At 46.3% G+C, this 26,351-nt stretch overlaps 1 protein-coding gene across 3 annotated transcripts in view; it reads right to left on the bottom strand.

The window, feature by feature from the left end:
- Positions 1–1,349: 1,349 nt before the first annotated feature.
- SYNDIG1 (synapse differentiation inducing 1) overlaps positions 1,350–26,351 on the bottom strand; it is a 174,295-nt gene continuing 149,293 nt past the window's right edge. For all 3 annotated transcript variants that reach the window (XM_059134226.1, XM_059134228.1, XM_059134227.1), the window contains exon 4: positions 1,350–2,544. In XM_059134226.1, coding sequence (XP_058990209.1) covers positions 2,386–2,544 — 159 coding nt within the window. In that variant the 3' untranslated portion in view covers positions 1,350–2,385. The remainder of the gene's footprint in view (positions 2,545–26,351) is intronic.

Here is a 26,351-nt window from a genome sequence, read left to right as displayed (position 1 = left end):
ATTCAACCACTTCCTACGACACCAAGGCCAAGCCAGTTGTAGGAATGGGCCACAAGGGGTCCACCTGTCTTATAAGCTGCAAGGGCATGCATGCTTCTTTAAGTTGTCCTCTGACTGGTTTGGCCTTGACCCTAACAACCTGAAACTCACAGGGCCACCTGCACCATACGGTCTTGTGCTGGTTCTTGAGAAAGACGGGACAGAACTTGAGAAAGTACAGGGAGGCCCAAGTTCCTTTAGCATGAAGCATTTCCATGTGGAAAGACAGGGGGCTGAGAGAAGATGGGAAGGTGGTACAGCAGGAGACAGAGCATGTGGGCATCAAGGGGCTGGGATACAGCAGCCATGACAATGGTAGTGGAGATGGTTGGGAGGACATAAGGGGTGGATTCTACTTCTTAACCAAATCCAAAGAAATGGAACTTTGGGTGCCTCTTGAACTTAAAATGGACCAATTTAGGACAAATACAAATAGGCCATTTTACACAAGTTTGGTCAGGATGAGATATCGGGCTGAGAAGATGGGACACACAAGTCGTGGGATGGGTTGTCCAGAAGACTGAGAGCAAACACAGGGACCCCATCACCAGCACATGAAGTCACCGGTAGTCCTCAGAAGTGGACATTTGTTATCCTTTCCTAGAGATGAGGTTCAGAGATGTGCACCCATAAGGATGACACAGCTGACTTGACCCCAATCCATGCACTCCATCACCAAGTTACCCTGACTCTTACAGGGAGCTTTGGGCTTCCTCCATATATTCTTCTTTGGATTAGGGCCTTTGATTATATTTCTGGAGCATCCACTAGGGAGAAATGCTAGATGGAGCTTGGATTTAGCCCAGAAAGGCAGTGCTAAACACTTTTAGAATATTAAGAATTTAAGGTCAAGGGCAAGGAGGCAGGCAGGTGAGGGAGATGAAACACGTTGAAACTCTTTTTTCTAGGATGGTGGCTCCTGACTTGTGCTGCATATGGGAATGACCAGGCAGTGGCCCTGGTCAGGGACATCAGGATTTCTGGAGCTGGGATCCAAGTAGCAGGGAGTGTTTAAGTGCCATGCATGGATGGAACCACTGTCCTAGAGAGATGGCCTCTGTGTCCCCTAATATTATTATTAGGATAAGGATATTAACTTAAGCAGCCAGGGGTGTTGTGACCCTTGTCTAAGGAGACCCTCCTACTCTTTTATCAGCTGAGTTCCAGGTTGCTCTGTAGTTAGACAAGTGAAAAGTAGAAATGAAACCCAAGACTGGAAATTCATCAGGAAAAAGCAAAAAGTCTTAACCAAGAAAGCTAAAAGATAATTTTTTTGTTAAATAATGAACACTCGTAAAACAGCAGTGAAATGGTATTAAAATGTCTGATTACTTATTTCTCAGCATTCGTCTGATAACTTAAGCAGCATGAAGCAGTAGTTGCACTTAAAAAAAATGACAAGAAAATAGCTATTCATTTAGTCGACAGGGAAGGTTCATTTCTTTTTAAAGATCACTGGTGTCACTGCTTATCACCAGGGCGAGTGTCAACGCAGGCGTCTTTATGCTGAGACGGTGTCCACAGCTGCTTTGCCTTCAGTTCCTGGAGCAAACCTTGGTCCTTCCAGGAAGGGTCTTTGGAGGGTCTGCGACCTGCCCCCCACCCTAGATCAACGAGGCCCAAGACTGAATATTGCTGCGTGGTGGCTGCTGAGTTTGGACACATTCCAAAAGAGGCTGGATGTTCCTAGGCTGGGGCAGCATGGAGGGAGTGTCCAGTAGGCCTGGGGATAGACCCCATGCTATTCTGGTTTTGCATTCTCAGGGCTGGACCCATCTGAAGTCCAGTGATAGCTGGGAGTTTTGCTGGAAGTGTTGGTTCTCTTCCTGCCAGCCCCATTCTCTTCCTGCAAGGGAGGTTCGTGGATGGGGGAATGCCGGTGGAGTGAAGCAGGGCCACAGACAGAAGTGGCGTGTCCCCTGCCCTCTGCCTATTGCACCATATTCCATAAAAAATAAACACATTTGTACTGTTTGTGTATTGCTAATGCTATGGCATTCCAGGCACTGGCAGGCTGCAGAGAGAACTACACTGTCATGAATCCACCAGAATCCATCCAAGAAGGCCTTGCGGATCAGGATCTCTGGAGCTTCCCTTTGGAAAGGTCAGCAGTGCCCATCTGCCTCGTGCTCTACACAGTGCTGTGAAAATGATATTAAAGGGTAAAAACAAAAGAAATCCATGGGTAGAAAAATCCCAGGGCTTTATGGAGCCGTTCGGCAATAACTGAGAGTGTACAGCATCACACAGGTGTGTCTACCTGCGCGTCCACCCCTTGCCAGCCCTGTCTTCTTTGCATCTGCGTACGACTGGCCCCGGTTCTTCCCCTGTGCGCCTGGATGAAGCTCATAGGTGGTTGTTCTTGGAGAGGTAGGCGATGAGGGCCACAGCCACGCCCACGTAGATGCCGGTTCCGATTGTGATGGACAGCACAGCCAGGAACAGGGCCCGTCGGGAGCTGGTGCTGGCCTGGTGGAAGTCCCCCTTGGCCACGGCTTTGTTCGTCTGTTGGAGAGAAAGGAGGGAGGAGAAAAGGAAATCAGGATGAGCAAGCGGAGCAAACGTTGTGAGTGTAGTGCTCACCTCTGGCGCACTTCCAACCTTGAACTTAGTGACTGCAGACAGGGAGAACTCACTAAGAGGTAACTGGGCATGCTCCAGCATGGTGGAGGCATTCCATAACTGGTAAGGAAGAAATAGAGCAGCTATTGCCTGCCCAGACAGCAAGGCAGTGAAAGCTTTAAAAAAAAAAGGAAAGAAAAGAGCCCCTAGGAATGCCCATGGATGGCAGCACTCCACCACCAGTGTGGGGCCTGTGGCCTTCGGCACCAGGATGTGAGGGAGAGAAGACATATGACACCCCCAGCACCCTCATTTCTATAGAAGGCTATCCTTTCTTTCATTTGAATAACACTGAATTTTTTTTAACACCACAAAATTATTTAATTAGTAAGTGACAGAGCTGGAGTTTGTACCAACATATATTGGTTTCAATCATTGGGTTTTTTTTTTTTTAATTTATTTTCAGCATAACAGTATTCATTGTTTTTGCACCACACCCAGTGCTCTATGCAATCTGTGTCCTCTCCAATACCCACCACCTGGTTCCCCCAACCTCCCACCCCCCGCCCCTTCAAAACCCTCAGATTGTTTTTCGGAGTCCATAGTCTCTCATGATTCACCTCCCCTTCCAATTTACCCCAACTCCCTTCTCCTATCTAACACCCCTTGTCCTCCATATTTGTTATGCTCCACAAATAAGTGAAACCATATGATAATTGACTCTCTCTGCTTGACTTATTTCACTCAGCATAATCTCTTCCAGTCCCGTCCATGTTGATACAAAAGTTGGGTATTCATCCTTTCTGATGGAGGCATAATACTCCATAGTGCATATGGACCACATCTTCCTTATCCATTCGTCCGTTGAAGGACATCTTGGTTCTTTCCACAGTTTGGCGACCGTGGCCATTGCTGCTATAAACATTGGGGTACAGATGGCCTTTCTTCTCACGACATCTGTATCTTTGGGGGTAAATACCCAGGAGTGCAATTGCGGGGTCATAGGGAAGCTCTATTTTTAATTTCTTGAGGAATCTCCACATTGTTCTCCAAAGTGGCTGCAATAGCACTGAATTTTTAAAAATATGTTCACATTTACCTGATTTAATCTTTACAAACTAGTAGTGGTGTGGGGAAAGAAATGATAGTTCTCATTTCCCAGAGAGGAAACAATGTCATAAGATCATTAAACTGATTACAGTATGCTTAACACTTCAGTCTTCAGCTGGCAGCCATGGAATCATGCATTTCTGACTATTATCCTTCCTCACCATAGCTGGTGTTGGTAGAATTCATCCATCAATAAAATATTTGATATAAGATAATACCCATATTTCTCTTCACTCAGTTGCCTAGTGAAGTGTTGCTTTGGTGATATTCATGTTTCCTGGAGTCATAGGTGGATGGGAACATGGAGATTTTGGATGTTGTATTTGGTTGGGTATTTTGTAGCAGATCCTATGTATCCATCCTCAATTCCTTCCTTTGCTGTCCCCCTCTACACGTGAGACTAGAAGGATGACACAAGAGTGTGGGGACCATCATGTGCTTTAGCTGGAACCACCCTCAGGGACTTGCTGAGGAAAATGGTGAATTTGGCTGATGTGGGTGGAGGCTATGACCCTTGGGAGGGGCAAGTAATGCTGAGGAGAACTAACCCCAATCTGGCTGGAGATTCTTTGTGGTCAGGGTACAGGCAGAGCCTACTCCCCAAGTAGATGGCCTAGGTCATTCTCTGGCCGATCTCCAGAAAGCCAGATTTTCACTGGCTCCCATCTCTGTGTGTCATCAGGGGTATTTCTGCATTGTGTAGGCTGGTAGGGGAGTGGGTATGTTATTTACTCAAACTTAAATATGCTGTTGCATCTGCCACAGACCACAAAGAGTGAGACTCAGAGGTAACTTATGAAATGGATTTCCACCCTCCACAGTCCTGACCCTAATTGATGAGATGTGGAGCTCTGTGTCAGGCTGAGGAGGGACCCTGGTCTGCTTGGTGGCCTCTCTTCCTCTTCCCCTCTCTGCTGGATTGTGGAGCTCAGTTTTTGCCCTCCTCCCCTCATTTTCTGGCTTGGAAGGGAGCTTGGGAGCTCACTGCTGACAGTTCTTCATGAAGCAGAGCTAAGGGAATGCAGAACGGGAAGCCTCCTAGAACAAAACTAATTAATTAATTAAGCCTCAATGAGCTGCATTTCATTTTATCTAATGCAGTACTCTCAAACACTCCAGCGTCTCATAACATCACAATGGAACTGTCCTTCCTTAGCCAGGCAGTCACTCTCCATTAGAATGGGCCTTTGCTGCTCTGTCTCATGATCATCACCCTGAGTCCCCAAGGAGAGGACACAGTTTAGAGAGAAAGGTAGGGCACGCTGGGAACTCCATCACCCTCAACACAGGCCCTGCCTGGAGTGCCTTGGTCCCAACTGCCTATCTCATCAGAGCTCACATGTTTCAGTAACTATGTTAGTAGTTGCCTTTCTGGCTCAGCCATAATCTCCAGAGGTAGGTCCATGTCTGCTATGTCCATGAGGTCTGCCTGGAGCCTGAAGGAATGGTAGGAACTCGCTGAGCAATGACCAGGTGAATGGGCTGTGCGAGATCAGCTCCCTTCAAACTCTTCCAGGTGGTACGGGCCCCAGGTGCATCCTGGTGGCCTCTACAAGGAGGGTAGTGGCGTGGGGCAGGTTTGACCCAAGCTCTGGCCCAACTCCATAGAGCTCCCCTCTGCTGGGTTCTGAACTCACAGTATCAGCGCTTTCATCTCCAGGAGCAAGGAGTGTCTGCTGGGGAATCAGGCTCCACAGTTGATTCTCATAGCCAAGGCTGGGAGAATCCCATTTGTGATCTGTTTGGTTATAGGGCAACTGTTCCAATGGGAAGAGTGTTGTGTTGAAGGTGTTATCAGCTGAGATGTATCAAAACCAGTAAACAGAGAGAGCCTCATTGACAAGCAGGCTGCTTTCAACAATGCCTCTCAGTGTCTGCTTTTCGCAGAAGCTCCTGCGAGGTAGGTATGTCATTTGCACTCCACAGATTAGGCATCCTGACCTAAAAAAGGTGGTGTCTGAGGCATCCTTTGTTTCAGACAGTAGATCCTATGGCTATAAAGCAGGTTGCATATCTATCTGAGAGGGTGCAACCACAGAGAAATATTTCTATTCTGAAAACTTTGGGGCTAAGTCTCCAGGGTCTTCTTGCTAGGCATGAGGGCAGAGATTCTTGTCCTGGGTCCGGGGGCTTTGAAGCCGTGATGCTGAAAGCAAGACTGTGTGTGCATGTGAATTTTAATGAGATGAGGCTCAGCCATGCTCCCTGAATTCTCAAAGCAGCACCTTTCCCAGCTGCTCTGACTGCTTCACTGGGGTTGAGTGGGGGGCAGTACCAAGAGGAGGTACCAAGGAACAGAACCAACATGGTGTCTCCTGATAGGGACAAGAGGACGTCACAGGTGCCTCTTGGCTGGAATGAGCAGATGTTGTTTGCTTGTCCTAATTGGGAATCTTACATTGTCTACAACCTAATCTGTGCCTGAAGCCCATGGTTTGTAAGTGATTATGCTGCAGGCACGCTGAGAGCCCATACTCAGAACGGCCTGTGGGTCTCGTTGGCACAAACTGCACCCCGTCAGATGTCTCTGCAGCAGGAGTTCTCGAATCTGGTGCACATTCCAGTTGCCAGGGAGTTTTGAGGACTCCTGATTTCCTGGTAGCACACCAGCCAGGGAAGTCAGAAGCTCCAGGCTGGGACCTGGCTTCTGTGTCTTTCATTTTCTCAGGTGATTCCCACATGCAGGCAAGGTCAAGACCACGGTTGCCACCTGTCCTGGCTTGCTCAAGACTGGGGGGATTTGCAGGACTTAGGAACTTCAGTGTTGGAATAGGGCCAGTCCAGGCAAACTGGGATGAGACTTCCTGCATCACAGAAAGGCAGCCCTGGATCTGTCATGGAGAGCATCCTGGTGACCCACATTTTCTGACAGAAGCATCTTTTCATGTCAGCCTCCCCATGATAGAGCAAACGAAGCTGGGTGAGTTGGAGCTCAGGGGGAGAACTCAGCCTCCTGGAGAGTATCTCCAGCCTGAGGTCCACCCACACGTTTGGTTGTGACAGCTATGTGCCCTTGTGGCCTGTCCAATTGGTGTGCAAGGTGCTGTATTGATTCCTGCAATGTGGACATTTGCAGGAAGGGAAGCTGTCCACATCCGGGGTATTCATAGCTTTGTTTTTAGCTTGTGGGGTGTCATTTCCAAACCTCATTCCCTCTTGACTAGTTTATGGTCCCAGGAGTTTATAATTTGCTGGTATTTCACCTCCTGATTGCCTCCTTTCTAGCGGTAACAACGGGCTCAACCCTGTGTTGGCAGGGCCGGTGTGCCTTGCAGGTGAGGCCCCCATCCTTAATCCGAGTCTGTCCTGGGGAAATGCCTTCCTCTGTGGAAAGTGACATGTGCTAAAAGAAACGGAAGTCTTACGCCCCATCCTACTTGTTCTCAGACATCCACATGGCTTATTTGAGTGGTCTTGGGCCCCTGCCTCCTGATTTGCTGGCACCTCTTCCACTCTCTCTAAATGCTGCCCACAACAGACCCTTCCACAGCACACCTGCTGTGGTCCCTGCACCCTGCAGCATGGCTTGTGTGGTCTTCTGACCCTGAAACCTGTTCCTGCCCAGCCTCATCTCCTCCCAAAGTGGGGTGGCCTGCCACCAGAGCCCTCCCCACCGAGGGATTGTGTGTGACTACTTCAAACCAAATGTTCCACTGACATTAAAGGGGAAAGAGGGAGCATGAGACTCAGAGTTCCCATCTGTGCAGTGGGCCCATGGGAATGAGGCAGGTGTGGTCAGTGGGGGCTCCGATACCGCCTCCTACCCTTTGCCCTCCAGACCCATGCCCTTCCCACAGTGGCCAGGAGACTGACTTGGTTCCTTCTCTGGTCCCCAGCTTCTCCCTAAGAGCTGCCCAGCAGCACCATCAGACTGGAGGAGGGAAGGGCTCAACCCTCAATTTGTGAGGGTCCCAGCAAGGATGAGTCCTGTAAGTTGTAACCCTCCATCTTGCTCTCTCCAGGCCTCTCCAGGCCTCCACATGGGCCACCAAGCATGCTCTGATGCACCTGCCTCAGTCACTGCAGTGTCCCAGGCCAATCCCCTCTGCAAATCGACCCTTCTCAGATGATCTAGCTGGGGTGAGCCATCTACTTCCTGAATGAACCAGCTATGGTACGGGGGTGATAGAACATTTGCATCTGCCAGGACCCGGCTGTGGGCCTGGAGCAGCCTCTGTGAGGACCTGGCCTGCAGGCTCTTTGTCACCAGTGAGACTCTTGCCGCTGTCCAGACACACAACACAGCCTGCTCTCTCCTGATGGCTGTGCTCATCCATTGCAGAGAAACACATCATCCCCAGCTTGGTGGCTTCAGACAAGAGGAAGCACTGACATCCGTATCAGTTTCTGAGGGTCAGGAATTTGAGAACTGCTCGGGGGCCAGCTCTGACCTGACCTCAGGGGGGTCTGGGCTGTGTCTTCTCAATGTCCTTACTGTGTTGTGGGCTGAGGTGGGCCACTGGGCTGGAGGTGAGGTAGGTTTCACTTGCTCACAGTGTCCTCCTGCTGGAACCTTCTGGGCTCCTTCCTCATGGCCCTGTTCACCTCTAGTCTGTCCAGAGTCCCCTCCTAAGACAGAGGCCTATTCTTGGGGCATCTCAAGATCTGCTCTGTGGGCCCCTTCACAGAAGCGCTCTCATGGCTCAGGCTGGCTTCTTCTTGCACAGTGAATGTAACCTCCCATGAAGCCACAGGACGCACACATGATGTCATAGTCCAGGTATCCTCCAGCCAGAGTAGGATCAAATCGGTGCCAAATCATCCAGGCAGTGACCATTTTGGCTCCCCGGACTAGGCTAAGAGGTGTTCCTCCCCATGGAAGTCATGTTTCAAGGGCAGTTGCCTACAGGCAGCTCTCTCTCAGTGCCACCTCTGTCACCCCTGAAGGCCAAACTGTGAGGGTCACCACACTGGGCAGAAGGACATGTGACACTGTGAGCTGACCCCTCTGGTCTAGTCTGCAAAGAGTCCTTCCCATTCAGGCCCCTGCAGAGGAAAGGAAATCCCACCTGTTCCCACTTTGGGCTGGGAACCTTATCTCTTGGGACTGGATTTTCCTTCCCTGCCAAAAGGTCATGAGTGAAGTTTGTTACTTTCTTTTTGGGACTTTTTGCTTAGAAAACAGCGAGGTCCTGAGCAGCAGCCAGCTGTACCTTCTGTGGGACCCAGACTTGCACCCTTTGGAAGGAGGCTGAGAGCAAAAGTCACAGGGGTGGGGGGAGCATCAGAAGGCAAGAAGCCCTCAGGCCCCATTGTGCACTCTGGAGGCAGGGCTCAGTCACAGCCCCAATTAGAGAAATGTCCTCCAAACCCATACCTGGAGGCATTTAGCCCTTTAACACCCTGCTGCTGGAACATTTCACACTGAGACATTAAATGTGTGCTCTGGTTCTTTAGTTACATGATTACCCTCACTTATCTGGTTGTGAAGATATATAGAAGATATATAGAAAATCTGACTTTTAAAGAACAAAAGGAAAATGTTAGTGCTAAAAGTCATGAAAAACACTGGCTTCCTTTCCTCTCCCTTGAGTGAAGAGATTTACACTGAGGAAATAAAAATAATATCAACAAAGAATTCATAACCAGGACAAACATGTTTGGGCTAAGCATGAGGTCAGTCAGCTGTACCACGGGGGTCACACCTCCTGAGGCTGGGGCAGGCACAGAGTCAAGACTCCGTGTCAGGGGAACATGCCATGTATCACAAGGCAGGAAACCTCTTATACTCAGTTAAAGCTCATTTTGCTCATGTTTTCATGAGAATGGCCAGCTTGCAGAGGACTATAGACAAATTTATATTTTGGGGGGGCACTTTTTAATGCTTATGCTTATTTATCTCCCCACACCTTTCTCCATTGGTGACAGAATCTGTTGAGTGGTGACTTTTAGGGGCTTTATCTGCAGAAACTGTCTTCTCCTAGTGGTCTCCAACCAGATTGGGGACCCTGCTTTCCTCTGATACTTCTTGTGTGTCCAGGTCCTGCTATAGCCAGGGCTACAGCTATCACCCAAGTTATCCAGTTCTCCCCACTTCCTAATATGGCTCCCCTTCTTGCTGCCCACTCAGCTCTGGGTTTACCTGAGATTTATCTTGGCATTCGTTGGCATGCTAAAGCCCATGACCATCTTTGTTCACTTTGCCCTGCCTTCCTTCTTCTGCTCACTCACAACAGCTAGAAGTTCTGTCTGAGGCTCAACATGGCCCAGCGATACAGCTGCTCATCAGCCATTGCCGATTTTCCAAATAGGAGAGCAGAGCCAGATCAGATGTCTGTGCTTCCATGAAGAGGACAAAGGGGTTGGGTGTTTGGAGGCAGCAGAGAGAATCTGAAGGGATATTATAGCATGCTGTGAGACCCAGGTTCACTCCAGTAGGAGGGTAGGTGTTTGCCTTTCACTTTGGGAGAGCAGATCCAGTGGCTTCAAGGTCAGAGCTGAAAGAAGTGCTTCTCTGTGGGGACAAGACAGGTCCTCTCATCAAGGAGAAGATATGGTGGTCTGCCACAGGGTCTGTCTTAGATCCTGTCCAACAGAGACCAGCTGAGGGGCAAGCAGATCTCCACAGAAAATGCTGATGGAAACCGTATGGCTTGTCTCAAGCCAACTGTAGTTTGAGGATGCAGAATGTGTTTGGGGTCTGCTAAGAACCTACCAAAATGCACAGATGGGAAAGAAAGCCGTATACATCCTCCAGGCCCAGAGGGCATGAGGCCTGGCATGCCAGGCTGAACTAGGTAAGCTGCTCTATTCCCTATCTGGCCATGCTCACGACACCTCACTCCAAAGACGCAGACACCATGGCTGGCAAGCTAGAGGAAGGGGTAGGGGGTAGAAATTGTACCTCTCCTTCCTGAGCGTGCAGGCATGTTCCTGCAGAGTGTAGCTTGAAAGAACAGTGCTGTACACTAACCCACAGGCTCAAATGGAAAAGAGACGCAATAGCAAGTTTTGGTGAGAATGTGGAAAAACCAAATTCTCATATCACCCTGGAAGGAGTGTAAATGCTTAACACTACTTGGGAAAAGGATCAGTACTTCTTACAGCTGAACATATGGGCGTATGATCCAACAACAAATCTCCTCTTGGTAAATACTTAAGAGATATTGTTTATATGTTCACCCAAGGACATCTACAAAAATGTTTATAACAATAACCATCATAATAGCTCCAAACTGGAAGCCAGCCAAATGTCCAACAGCAATAAAAAGGAATAAATAATAATGGTACACAGTAGTGGTAAAGAAGTAAATCTCAGAAACATAATGGGGAACAGAAGAAACTAGACAAAGGATTGTCTTTACATAAAGTGCAAAATATTCTGTGCGGTTAGCGTAGAAGTCAGGTTACTGGATATCTTTGGGGAGGGTCAGCCACTGGAAGAAAGCATGGTTTTTTAAAAATCTACTCTTTCACCCCAAGACACTTTAAGAAATGATTCTATGAAAAATTAAATGACCAGATAAGAACTATTCATAAAGAATAGAGAAACTCATTTTATAAAATTAGTAAAATCTTGATATCAAAACCAAAGAATGGAAGTAAGGGAGAAGGAAAGGAGATGCTTGTTTCTCTATAAACACAGATGCGAATCAAGTGAAGGTGTGCTCTGGCTTCCCTCTTCACACTGTTCACTGGCCTCTGTATTTGCAGTGGCCTTTTAAACCCTTAACTCACCTACTATATCCTCATGGGAGCCCTACATGTCCCTGCTGAGAGAGGGGCTCCTAGAGCTCTGGTGCTTACCATCCTGGAGCCCTACGGCTTCACGTTTCAAGAGCCTGGCCAGGCTCAGCACACATTTGCTCAATGAAAAAAGAACAAAGGGCAGCACAGCATTTTCTCCCACTGTTTCTGAGTGCAAACATGCTTTGGTCAGAAACATTTCCACCTTGTACAGGAACTCCCTGGAGACAACCCCATGGCTGACAATCACTGACCTTATACACAGTCTACAAGCTGATAAGGAAGATATAAACCAGGGATATCCACCAAGTAAATATTTATAACCACGAGGTAAAATCCACTGGACTCTGCTGCTGAGCACCAGGAAGGACGAGGCTCTTGGTGCTTGGGCTTGATGCAATGCTCTGCAGCACAGAGGGTGAGGGGTGTGCTGCCCATCAGGCGATCCAGGAGAGGAGGGGGAAGAGAACAGGGTCAGAGGCTGGGTCAGAGAGGGACTTTGTAGGTGTGTGCCTTGCAGGAGAGCTTTCTGTGAGAATGGAAGTGTTTTATGTCTGTGCTGTCCAGCATGGTGGCCATGAGAACATCTGCTTCATGTGACTGTGAAATCTCTCATGGGGACATGCACTGGCCCCCACCAGGCTACCATCTCCACTTCTTGAGATGATCTGGAATGTCCCAAAGGATCTAGGTTATGGTCCTTCACAGATGGGCCAGGAACCTTGAGCCAGCTTTTCTCTTAGCTCTGGGCTAAGTTTCTTATAAGCTTTGTCAATATCTTCACTTCCTTTGGCTGGAAGTATTTGAGGTTCTAGTAAAATCATAATTTTCTCTAAGAAACACTTGCTGCTTTGTTTCTCTTACACTTATTTTGAGGGTAAGGTTGAATAGGGTCAGATGTTTCCACATTTTGTGTCACCCATGGACACGTTCATTCCTGTTGAGGAGCAAGGTCCAGGCATGGCTGGAAGGGCCTGAGCAGAAAATGCCAGCACCTGACACCAGTCTCTAAGATTTGTGATGGGCTCCCAAAGACACCTGCTGTCTCCAGAACCATCTCTCTGGAAATTTACAGCACTTTGGGTACTTTATGGCTCATTTTTCCTCTACTACCAATATCTGTCTGACTGGATTACGTTTCTTTGCATTATTGCAAAGGTTATTTCCATTATTTATTACTCTTACCATTCGCTATACACTGACAGGGTACTCAGAGCTGTACTTGAAGAAAAGACAGACTTGTGTAACGTTCTGAATGAGAGCAGCAGGATAATTTGGACCTACGCCACAAGGATGGAAAGCCTCCCAGAGGCAGGCATGTCACACCAATCCTCAACATGCTTGTTTTTTCCTCTCATGTATTTAGCTCCACATACACTTTATGATTTCCCCCTTTTAGGCAACTGTTCTTTTTAAAGCCATTTAGAACAATGGATCTTCTGTTGCTAGTCGGTCCAAACACCAGAAAGGACAATGGATATGAAACAAGTGTACAACTGTGTAAGGGTAAAACCTGACTCGAACCTTGGTCACCTGGGTGCGGGCGCTAAGCATGGGCCTTCACAGAGCCACTCTTCCTGCCCTTGGTCTGGGCCATTGCCCTCGGGTCCAGTCGTCCTCCAGGGACATCCCAGGGCCCCTATCATCAAAGTGATTTCTTTTGTGGATCTCATTTCATAGAGAACAAAATTGCAATCACACACATCAACAGGAATAGCGGCTGCTGTGCCACACTCATGTGGGATGCATGAACTACTGTCATCTCGCATTCTCCATGCGGATTAGAGAAGCTGCCAAACACTGGAGAGCTCCCAGCTCCTGAGAGTCCTTCCCCAGGGCCTTCCATCATGTGGCCTCTGGTCAGTTGACACTTTCTCCCTGACAGGCTGGCCTCTGGTCACATCGTGAGAGAAGTTTGCCATGGCTCCCCCACATACTTGTTCTGTTTGCCTGTAAGAGGAGGGCTGGGAGACTGGGACTCCTCCAGTGAAAGGCCAGAGAACCTGAGTAAAAGCCAGGCAAAATGGGAGCCTCTGTGGAGGGCAAGGGGAGGCCTTCTCCTCTTCTCTGCTTCCTGGTGTCTCTCACCACCACCTTCCTGCCCAGGCCACCCCTCTACATTCCTACTCAGTATCCCAGCACCTCCTGCTTCTTCTGGGGCCACAGGTGCTCAGAATGTAGGTTTTTAGGGAATGACAGTGATCACAAGATCATGGGAAATTCTATTATTAGTCAGGATATGGATGAAATAAACTAAAGTCCATTTTTTAAAACTTACTGTCCACCTTCCGTCCAGTGCCCCAACCAATATACCACATTGCATTCAGATGCCAGGTCTCCTTAGGTTCTTTTTGGCTGTGACAGCTTTCAGGACTTTCCTTGTTTTGGATGAACTTGACAGTGTTGAGGAACACTGGTTAAATATATTGTAGGATGCCCCTCTACTGGGAGCTATCTAGAGGATTTGGGGGATGAAGACCACAGAGGTAAAGTGCCCTTCTAATGACTTCATGTCAAGGTTACATCCTATCAACAGGGTTTATCACTGAGGTTGCTGACCTTAATTGCCTAGCAGAGATAATATTTGTCAGGTTTTTCCACTGCACAGGCATACTCCTTCCTGCTCACACTTATGATATGGGGCATGTGTTTTACTTCCTTCGGGTAGAGTCCCTACATAAATTATTTGTAATTCATCTGTATGGGAGATGGTTATGTTCTCTCCCAGGAATTGATTCATCCAGTCATTTATTTACATAGTATGGACCCTTGGATATTTACATTATACTTTGGTTTATAATTCAATACTACATTATTTGTTTTGTCAATTTGACCACTGAAAACTCCTTTAGGCTGATTCATTTGTCCCCTTGACATGCTCCCAACCTTTTGCTTTAGGGCACTTTCTCCTTTTTGTACTATAGGATGCTGTTCCAGGTTCATCTTGTATATTTTCTGTCTAAATCCTACAATCAGCCATTTTATCATGGAGCTCTGATCTCTTTTATTGGAAGATTGTGTTAGAAAACAAGATCTGGAAAAATGAAATTGGACCATTTCCTTACACCACACCCGAAAATAGACTCAAAATGGATGAAGGACCTCAATGGGAGAAAGGAATCCATCAAAATCCTTGAGGAGAACACAGGCAGCAACCTCTTCAACCTCAGCCGCAGCAACATCTTCCTAGGAACATCGCCAAAGGCAAGGGAAGCAAGGGCAAAAATGAACTATTGGGATTTTATCAAGATCAAAACTTTTGCACAGCAAAGGAAACAGTTAACAAAACCAAAAGACACCTGACAGAATGGGAGAAAATATTTGCAAATGACATATCAGATAAAGGTCCAAAATCTATAAAGAACTTAGCAAACTCAACACCCAAAGAACAAATAATCCAATCAAGAAAGGGGCAGAGGACATGAACAGACATTTCTGCAAAGAAGACATCCAGATGGCCAACAGACACATGAAAAAGTGATCCATATCACTCAGCATCAGGGAAATACAAATCAAAACCACAATGAGATATCACCTCACACCAGTCAGAATGGCTAAAATTAACAAGTCAGGAAATGACAGATGCTGGCGAGGATGCAGAGAAAGGGGAACCCTCCTACATTGTTGGTGGGAATGCAAGCTGGTGCAGCCACTCTGGAAAACAGCATGGAGGTTCCTCAAAATGTTGAAAATAGAGCTACCCTATGACCCAGCAATTGCACTATTGGGTATTTACCCTAATGATACAAACGTAGTGATCCGAAGGTGCACGTGCACCCAAATGTTTATAGCAGCAATGTCTACAATAGCCAAACTATGAAAAGAACCTAGATGTCCATCAACTGATGAATGGATAAAGAAGACGTGGTATATATACACAGTGGAATACTATGCAGCCATCAAAAGAAATGAAATCTTGCCATTTGCAATGACGTGGATGGAACTTGAGGGTATCATGCTTAGCGAAATAAGTTAAGTGGAGAAAGACAACTATCATATGATCTCCCTGATATGAGGAAGTGGAGATGCAACATGGGGGGGTTAAGTGGGTAGGAGAAGAATAAATGAAAGAAGATGGGATTGGGAGGGAGACAAACCATAAGTGACTCTTAATCTCACAAAACAAACTGAGGGTTGCTGGGGGAAGGGGGATTGGGAGAAGAGGGGTGGGGTTATGGACATTGGGGAGGGTATGTGCTATGGTGAGTGCTGTGAAGTGTGTAAACCTGGCGATTCACAGACCTGTACCCCTGGGGATAAAAATATATTATATGTTTATAAAAAATAAAAAAATTAAAAAAAAGAAAACAAGATCTGGGTGCTGTTTGTCACTCTAGAGTTCTCATTGATTCTGGGCTTTCTCAGCAACAGACCTAGGAATGTATATATATTATAATATGTATATTGTAATTGTGTACACACACACACACACACGCACGCGCACCCAGTACTTATTGTCTCAAGCCACTCAGTACTTAGCTACAGAGCAAGAGATCACCAGAACATTCACTACTCTGTCCTAGGTACTGGGTCTTAGTACCAAGATGTCATGACATAATGACTGATAATCCTCAGTTACAGAGGAGGAAGCTGAACCTCAGGGAGGGACAGAATCTTGTTCAAAGGCACACTACTCTTGAAGTGATGGATTTGAAACCTGCAGGTCTGACTCTAGAGGAATGCTCTTGCATTAAGCTGTGCTGCCTCCCCAAAAGGCTCAAAAATACTTTGAAAAGGAAATGAAAGAGAAATTAAAGTCCTCAACCACACCCCCTGGGATCACTGTAGTCAGATGATGATGCTGTGTCAGCGTGGTTCTCTCCTGGCAGGTGGACTAAACCTCCTGTTAGAACAAGGAAGCAAAACCATCTTTGAGCACCCTTGCTCATTATAGTTATCATTATTGTTTCAACTGAAAGGATCTGCACTCTGTTGGATGTGGATCATCTGAATAGGAACGTCAGTCCATTTACCCAAAACACAGATGAGCACACCAAATAGCTGGTTTTTCAACCACGAGCCATCTTTCCCACGCTGCCAGTCGGGATGTTGATGGCTGAATAGGCACCGTCTGTTCCTGTGGCTGCAGCTCCCACTGAAGCAGCCCGGTGAGGGAAACCAGCACAGGGCTCCAGAGAAAGGAGGTGGAGAGGATGAGGGAACAGGCAGGAAAAGAAGTAGGAGGGAGAAAGACCTCCCCATTATGTGAGGTGAGCCTCAGCCTTGAGCAGGCTCTCTGGAAAATCAAATGTCTGCACTAACAGATGGTCCTGCTGCCCCTTTGACCTATGAGCTGCTGGTCTATACCTAGGCTGAGAAAGGTGGGGCCAGGGGAGAGAGAACCTCATGCCACCAGTATATATTGCTATCACTGAATTTATCTTGTATTTACTAGGCTGATAATTCTCAGCAAATCCTCAAGTGATACCATCTCAGTCTTAGGAACCAAAATATTCATACCCTGGGTCCCTCCTCTCTAATCCAATGGGCTGTAGTGAGAACATCTGGTGCTGGCCAGCTGCAAAGGACAGGGTTCTTTCTCCAACAGTGGCTGGCAGGAGTCAAGGCACCCTCTCTCACCAGGACAAATTTGAAGATTACCTCAGGATGGATCTTAGCATATAACCTTGCTGTACACAGAGCTGTTTCCATCTGTCTTAGACTTCAGGAAGTTCTCCTGCCCACATGTGGGCTCTTTTCCAGTCAAATTCGGTATCAGAGTAGAGATTTGCCCGTTGAAACCCAGCATCTCATTTTTAAGCCCCCAAATTCATGTTCAAATACCATTCTGAGGAACCCATATGTTTCCTCTGTTGCTGGGAGGTCCTGTGGACAGATAAGGGACCGTGTATACACCCCAGTTCCCCACTGAGCTGCACTGCCTGCATACAAGGGTGCTTTAAAATTACTGGCATTACGGGACTTTAAAAACTTCCCTTATTCTTTTAAATCCAATAAAAGCATATTTCCTGTCTTTGCTTTTGAATTCATTCCAACCAAGCAGATTCTCATTAACTCGCATCTGACATCTGGCACTTCATTAGAAGGTCTAACAAAGAAGTCAACATAGGCATATTTGTGATTTTGCACTCTGCTCCCAATCAGGGAGCCTGGAGAACGAGAGTGAGGAGTTTGTGCACACGTGGGTAGAGTGAATTACAGTGTTTTTTCCATAGCTTGAAATCCATGCTTCTGAGCTGACAGGGCGATGCAGTGGAATAAAGGGGACTCTGCCTGCTCTGCATTCATATCACATCAAATCATGCCTCAGAGGCAAACATTCTCAAAATAGGGAAAGGAAAAGCTGCATTATGGCAACATCCTCTTTGAACCAAATGTTTCCTAAAATGTGGCACAGGGACCCAACAAGCATCTGTGGAAAAGAACAGGCACTTTTTCCTTCAGGTTGAAAAATCAGGATACTTCTTAAATGACAGCTCTCAAGGACCCAGAGAGCAGGAGATGTATGGACACCTTTCAGAAAATAATCCCAGTTATGACAGCTTGTCCAGCTGGAAACTGGTTTCCAAATGGAAATTCCCCTTTTCATTTGGGATTTAAAAAGCAAAAACAAAACTAAACTTGGGAAATGAGTGTTTTATATTCATAATTAGGTACATGCAAGGGAGGACTGTGGGAGGCTGGGGAGGGATTATAAAGTTTGTATCTTAGCTTGGGTTTTTGTAACACATTACCATAGATCCCGGGCAGCTCTTTCTCACAGTTCTGGAGGCTGGAAGCCTGAGATCAGGGTTCTGGTGAGGACTCTCTTCCTGGTTTATAGATGGCTGCCTTCTTGCCATGTCCTTACATGGAGGAGGGAGAGCACTCTGGTCCTTTTATTCCCTTAGGATGGTACTAATTCCATTATGGGCTCCAACCCCATGGCCTCATCCTAATCCAGTACCTCTGGAAGGCTCCACCTCCAAATGCCATTGCACTGGGGGTCAGGGCTTCCACATGTAGACTTGGGGACACAAACAGTCTTCAGCAGTCCAGTTCACAGGCATGTTCTGGGGGAAAAGATGCAAAGTCAACTGAACTGAAGCCTTTATTTTGAAGTGGACACTTTTCCTTTCAGCAGAGGTGGTTTGTTGAGGTTTCTGTATGATTTACAACTATTGTCCCTTGGGGTATGCCCTCGTGTCACGTCCCAGGGATGCCTGCCATGACCACCTCACCTTCATTCCACTTGACTCAAAAATAAGTTTTGAGACTTGACTTCCCCTTTCCCACTGTCATCACACATTTGGGGTTGCCTTAGGTGAGGAATTCTTACAGCAGAAAAATAAAACAAATTGCAGATCCCTAGGAAATAACATTGGAACATACACAATCCCAGCTGGCAGGCCTTGCAGCCAAGCAGAAGGCAGCGAGGTTCCCCGGAAAGAGGCCAGCCAGCCAGAAGTGAGCCCCAAACAGGGACCAGCATGAGCTACTCACTGGCAGGAGACGTGAAACTGTTTTAGCAAGTTCAAATCCAGCTCCTTGCTAAGAAAGCCTTCTTAAGAGGACTGACTGAATGTTAGAAACCAGGGAGCCAGCCAAGTGCAGCAACATGAAGGCCCAGCCGCCAGAGCCAGACACAACCTCAGCAGCAAACACTGTGATATAGCTTAGAGTGGGAGTGGGGGCATCCCGCAGGACACATCATTGCTGCATTCACAAGTAAGCATGGTGTTTGAATTCATGATGGAAAAGGTACTGCTTCACTCAAGCATTTGGGATTTAGCTGCAAAATCCTTCCTAAAATCCTTTATTCATTAAAGGAATACTTTTTTAGCATCATCCTTACGCGAGGTGCTGTTGCATGTTGTGCTATGTTGAAGATAAAAGGATGGGGAGCTGAACATTAATGTTGAAATGGTTCCATGAAAGCATGGTACAGAGGAGAATGACCTGCCCTGAGGGCCAGGGAAGCCTTCCCTGGGGACTCAGGGGTTGACCTTGGAGATGTCCTGTCCTTTGAATAGGCAGGGGAAAGGGGTACTTCTGGCTGAGGGTGACACACAAGAGAAAGGGCCTGTAAGGAGAGAACAGAATGGAGAGGCAGAGAGGCCCAGCACGTGTAGGTCTGGTGAGTCCCTTAAGGATGAAAGGTACTAAAGGTCTGCCTGAAGAGGAGGGAAGGGAGTGTGGGCAGGAGACCATGAGATGTGCATCTTCAGATGTTCCCCATGCCTCTTCCAGATCAGCCCAAGGGAGGGACAGGGATAGAAGACTGTGGCTAGTCAGAGGCAACACCAGTGAAACAGGGGGAATTGTGTAGATTTGGGGGGACAGGGACCCACAGGGTGATGGCAAATTGGCCCTTGGGTCCCAAATTTGAGGTTACCTTTGAGATATTCAAGTAAAGACAAATATTTGCCTCTGGGCTGCAGTTATGAAACCAGAAGTTGACTATATGTAAGTGGCAGTCAAAGCTGTGGGCAACAAAGAGGTGGTCAGGGGTGAAACAGTAAAATAGGGAGATGAAGGGCTTTTGTTGCCCTTTGTTGATTCTTCTAATCCATGCTCTACAGCCGTGTTCCTATATATATTCGGCTTACTTTTTTCTGCTCAGGACTCAGTGAGTTACTTCAGTCCGACGATTATACCTGTTTTCACTTTGGGCAATTTCTGGGCATTACCATTTTAAATATTACTGTTGCCTCATTTTGTACTCGTTTCTCTCTTTCTGGAATTCCTATTGGTTTCATGTTAGAACTCTTCTTTCTGTGTGCTGTGCCTTCTTGTTTTCCATCTCTCTTACCTGCATGATTCCCATGTATCTATCTCCTGGCATACAAATTCTTCTTCGGTTGCATCCAGTCAATCTGCTTTTTATTACAGGCATGCTAAATTTTCCAATTCTAAAAATCCAAGCTGTATGTCCATTTTCCAAATTTAGGTTTTTAAATTTTTTTAAAAAATATGATCTTTTATCCATATGGGTTTCTACTCCTTCTTAATCACTTAAATGATTTCAATTATTTTAATCTCTTTGAGTTTGTTATAAAGTACTGTAATAATCTCAGATTAAAGATGAGTTGTTTTGAGATAATTGAAATCTGGAAGTAATAGCTCTGTTTTGGGATGTAAATCTGCTGTATGATTTCCCCCCTTGTATGGATTATAATGTTCTAGTGTGGTTTTATCAAGAGCTAGGATACATTATTTTCTTCCTTGCTGGTTTGCAAAACTGTCAGTCCTTAGAAAGCATCTTTCTTTTGTCTGTAGTATAAATCCTGAATCTATGTGTATTTTAATTTTGCATCAGGGTTCCTGTACATGCTTATGTATAAATTTGGGGCCCACACCTCGGATTAGACTGGCCCTGAGTTTCTGACTGAGCCCTGGTAGTCCAGGACAGATACAGAGCTTGCCTCCTTGTTTCTGAAACCTAGGGGGAAAGTTTCTAGGTCCTTTCATAGATGGCACACTCTGAGGCTATGGATTTGTGCATAGTCCTTCCTGGCCAAACACCATGTTCTCTCTCTCCTCAAAAGAATTAGAAACTCAGGCACAGTCCCCAGACCTATATTCCAGAAATAAGCTACCCTGGTTCTGCATGGTTCTGTGCCTTGCCAGGTTGGCCAACTTGCCATCTGGTTGGAAGGCAAAACATATTTCCTTGCATAGATGAATACTGATGACAGTAGCTTGTATTGTAAGGATAAGTAAGTATTCCTGAGAGCAGATCTGAGATCCAAGAAAGAAAACACAAAAGATCAAAAGGAACCCCTCAGATGAGCTTAAAGGGAGGGCATCAAAGAACAGTCAACTTAAATTGGAGCAGAAAGATAGAAGGAATCCATAGTTTGTCTGATATTTGAAAAAATGTATATAGAGGCTATTGGTGAGTGTGGTAAAGAGAAAGATTAAGTCCATGAACTACAGTAATTGAGAGCTGAGAGTAACTGGACATCCTCAGAAGATAATGAGTTAATTAGATGCTGTAGTGACCATATTGGGAGGATGGGGAGGGGCAGAGGTGTGGAGGCATACACTGCAGGGACAGAGGACTTCTGTAGGAAAGCAAGTCTTTATCCACCACAATGGTTGGCCAGTGATAAATTAATAATAAACCAACCAATTAAGGAATAAAGACCTTTCATAACTTCTTTTTTTTTTTTTTGACCTTTCATAACTTCTTAAGAAATAAATACCAGACATATCCAGTAAAATGTTCCAAATGTGTCTGTGAAAGGGCCTTGGATGTTGGGAAGGACTGGTGAGACCGCCATGGATTCTTTGTGCTACAAACCTTTAGTACAATGTTTATTAGTTGTGACAAATGGACACACCCTAAGATGCCAACAAGAGGAGAGACTGGACAAGGAGTAGATGGGAACTTTCTGTACTGCCTTTGTAAATTTTTATAAATCTAAAATGGTTCTAAAGTAAAAGGTTTATCTAAAAAACAATGCCAGGCTATGGGATAGAAGTAGGTGAGAGGAGGAGCGGTGACTACAGATGGAGGTCCTCCTTTCTGTGCTCCGTTCTTGGGGACCTGGAAAGCAGGACAGGGTTTTGGAGAGGCATTCCTAGCTCAAAACCAGGGCTGACCCAACCTGGCTCAGCCCTTGAACTACTCATTATTTTTTGAGTACCCAATTTTATTCTCACCAAAACAGAGTATGATCCCTATTTAGCTGGTTGTTGTGACAGATACTAGCAACGATGACATACTGACTTACTGCTTTATGTGAGACACCACACTGACACTTGACTTGTCTCATTTCATTCCTTCTTTACACAGCACCGTGAAGTATGTGCCATTATTAATACTGTTTTCTCTAACACTGTATTATGAAAATTGTCAAGCATACAGAGAAGTTGAAAGAACCTACAGCAAAGACCTATGTATCTACCATGTCAGCTGGCTAATTGTATTTTGCTCTATTTATGTTATTAGATGTCTGTTCATCTGCACAACTCTGCCCATGCATCAATGTATCATTCCAGAAAAGGGGCTCATTTCAATAGAAGTTGCAGATACCTCCTGCTAAACATGTCTGCATGTGAATCCATCAATATGCTCCTGGAAATGTGAAATTAAGGATCAGTGAGATGAACTTTTATCCAAGATCACAGTCATTGAGTGACAGCTCCCAACAGGTGTCCATCAGTGGAAACTACTGCCATCATTTTCAATCTCTAGGAAAAAGTCCCTCTTGTTTCCTGGAGATAAATGGTGGGGTGGAGTGCAGAGATGAAAGATTTTTAAAAGCTAGAAGATGAAGCACAGATCTTTCCCTTAAATCCTCAAAGTCCCGGGACATATACAAATTATCAGGAGCACAAAGTTTGGACATTTTAGATTGATCAGTTGAGTCCAGGCATACCTGGGGTCTCCTGCGGTGTCCGGGGTGCTTCCCTGTCATATGTGTGGCAACTGGTTTGCCTGTGGAATTTGGTCAGGGTGTCAGTTACATGTCTCCACAGAACTGGGGAGTTCTGTGGAGAACTGTGATGTCCATGTTGTGATGTCCAAAAAAGAGAGCCCCAGAACTCGAACTGATGTGCACACTGAACTTTCTCGTGATGCTCTAATATGGGTGACATGTCAGTTCTCTTGTTCCTCTCTTAAATACCCTCCTTCCAGTCCATTTAACAGAAAACCAATTACATAATAAACAAAACACACTTGTTTTTAAAAGTACCCCCCCACACACAGTAGGGGGCTAGATAATCAGGAATTAAATTGCTTTAATCACGTTAAGAAAAGCTTACTTATTAAAAAAAATAATAAATTTAAAAAAAAGAAAAGCTTACTTAAAAAAATGAAAAGCTTTTTTCTTAAGAATTGACAGTAAAGACTAGCAAAGATTTAGGTAAAACATGAAAGAAAAAAACCTACCAAGTGTTATTTATTACACTGGAAAGTTGGGGGAAATCTAAGGGCTTAATTTAAAAGGTGAGTAATTCAATAATCATGTTATCTCCCTAAGATAGGGTATTAGGTAACAATTATGGTCACTGAACATTGCTAATTATATGAAAAATGCTCACAATATCAGTTAAAAACAGTAGCTTTTAAAACTTAATCTTACTTTTATATAGAATAATGGATAGAAAAAGGGGCTGGAAGAAACAGACTAAATTCTTAAATGTAGTTGTTTTTACAGTTTTCTCCATTGTTTTCATAGTTAATGCACCACCCAAAATTTCAGTGGTGGTAAACAGTAAGCCAAATTGATATGCAAGGGTCATTTTCTCTAGACAACCTCAGGCTGACCACTCAATTCATCTGTGAATGTGTGCAGGTGAGAGGTGTTCGTGTGGGTCCTCGGGGTGGGGGGAGTTCAAGTGCAGAGACCCCAAACATTCCTCCAGCCCTGAGGATGCTGAGATGTGACACAGAACCCAGCGCCCTGCTGTCAGTGCGTCTGATCTGACTGCACTCTCTGACCCTGATGTACACCACCTGCCTGGACCTGGAACAGGCCTCCCCTGGGGATGCGGGTCCCCTGCTGGCCATTTGACAGCCCTTTCCTAAACCTGGTCACACTCTCCTTGGCCACCACTTGCTTCATAAAGACAATTTTTTGTGCTGTTCTGTACCAGCCTCTCCTGTCTCCACATTTCAGAGGGTGGCAGGTGGCTCTGTTAACATCATGTGAACATCTCTGTCTTTCTTGCTGTGAGGACCACACCTCCCTCACCTCTAATTCCTGGGCCCCCTGTTCATCTTCCTACACCACCCCTGGAGAGAGGAGTGTGAGGAAAGCAGGTGGCTTTCTAGACTCAGGTGGCCTGCTGATTCAGTGCAAGGCCTAAGAGCCTGGCCTTTGACCTTGGGCATTTGTGGGCTGTTGGGGGGATATTTCATAAATAACACAGTGTGTTCACTCTGCACACTTGGAAAAGGAATGGATCACAGCCCTGAGCTGAGAGTCATGGGGAGCCCAGGGCTCTGGTTTCACATTTACTACACCAACAGCCCTGTCCTTTTCTTTGGCTTGGTTGGTTGATTTTCAGTAGCAATCACAACTATAGATATTCATCCAGGGCCACATTTAAAAAAAAACACGCCAATTCTATTTTTACCTTCCACCATATTGCTGTTCTCAATAAAGGGCTGTCAAATGGCCAGCAGGGGACCCGCATCCCCAGGGGAGGCCTGTTCCAGGTCCAGGCAGGTGGTGTACATCAGGGTCATTCCTCAGTTATTGTCTCTTCTTGCAAAAAATCTCATTTTGCATCTAGAGCAGAAAGATGAGAGCTGGCGAAGAGGCCCATGTGTTCCGGGGGATGACCTCACCTTATGTGCCAGGGTCAGGGATGCTCTGCAGCCTCCTGGGCCTTCTGTACCACACTGGGTATCTATTCCTTCCCTCACAGATCCTGCTCTTCCCGATGTGTGTGTCTCAAATAGGGTGTTGTCATTGGCAACTCAAGGCCTTTGGCAAGCCCTTGGCAATTGGCTCCCACTCCTGTGTCCTGTCAGGTCCGGTGTGGTTAGCTTCTGAGACTCGGAGAATCTCCATCTCTGGAAGCCTCACTCCTCCTGGCATGTGGTGGTATGCCAGGGGCCAGTTCAGGCTTCCATAAGTCCAGGCTTCACCCAGTCTGGGTGTCACACCATTTCCACCAAGTTGGCCAGCATGGCCAATCCATCCTGCCTTCTGTGGGAGCTGGTTTGCTTGTCCTGGCTGTGTCTAGGTTCTCTGTCACCTCGGTCCCTTTCAGCTGTACTGTCCCTGAGGGGCTCAGCATCGGTCCTATCAGTGGTTGGTTGTGCTGGTAGATTTCTTCTTCTCTGCTTAGAGGACCTATTTGCCTTAATGTTTTATGATCCTTGTTAGGTTAGGGAATGTGACATCTGGAGGGAGCACTCTCCCTGACACTGGATAGGCAGGTAGGAGTCCTGGCATGGCATGAACCAGCTGTGGGCTTGGTCAAAGCATTTAACCCCACAGGGTCTCAGCAGGGTCTAAGATGTTTCCATGATGGATTGTGTCCAGGGAGTTCTGACTACACAGAGTCCACAGGAACTAGAGAGGTTTTCTGGAGAACAGGATGGAGGAACTGTGAAGTGAACCAGGTAGGTAGAGAATGAAGCCCACTTGCCTTCATCTCTGTTCCTGCAGCCCCTCCTTCTGGTGAGACCTGCTGCCTCTGGCGCTGGATCCCTGGATGGTGCTTGTTGGGGAAGCATGTTTCATTCTTTGCTTGTTTGTTTTGTTTCTGGAACATCTGCCTTCTCCTTTCTTTGATTTGGAATTTAGGACTTTAATGACTTGGTATATACCACATTGAGGGATATCAGCACTTGAGAAAGCTGTCCCCTGCGACAGGAGGCTAGGGGAGCCCACACTTTGGGGGGGGGTGCTCCATGTTAGCAAGAGGCTTCTGAAGAAGATCTGATGGCCAGGTGGGGCCTGGAGACACACGTCTCTGAATTGAGGGAATGTCATTGCAGCTCCACTTTCCCTCTTACCTCTCCAGCATCCTTCTTTTTGCTGGGGAGAGATTATTCAAGTGAGGGAAAGAGGCAAGGGACAGAAGGTGGTCTTGAGGAAAATGCTGCTCTGGGTGGAAGGAATTTTAAGTTATCATATATACACATGCACAGGGTGTTTTGTTGCTCTTTCTTCATTCACTAGCCTGTTCACGATATACCTGACACCTCTCCTCTATATGGTGGATCTATGGGAGCTGTGCCCTGACTCCTCAAACCCTCTTCAAGGCCAATGCCTCCTGTTTGACTGCAGGAAGAATGGGTTGTTGATGACTCCCAGGAAACTGTCTGAAGCTGTAGGAAATTGCCTTCCTCAAGGTTCCCCTTCAGGGGAAGGTTGACCAATGCCTGGCAGATGTAGAGGGGGGCATTCTCAAGAGAATTCTCTATAGGATTGACCAAGACAAGGTTCCCTTATAATGCTACATTCAAATTGCTTTCAAAATATGTATGATGAAAAAGAGTTAATTGTTTTCTTCAATAAAGGAAGGATCTTACATCCAGTTTA

This window comes from Mustela lutreola, chromosome 9, assembly GCF_030435805.1.
Source record: "Mustela lutreola isolate mMusLut2 chromosome 9, mMusLut2.pri, whole genome shotgun sequence".
Taxonomy (NCBI): Eukaryota; Metazoa; Chordata; class Mammalia; order Carnivora; family Mustelidae; genus Mustela; species Mustela lutreola.
Note: the sequence above shows the minus strand (reverse complement) of the source record. Positions and strands in the feature narration are given on the sequence as shown.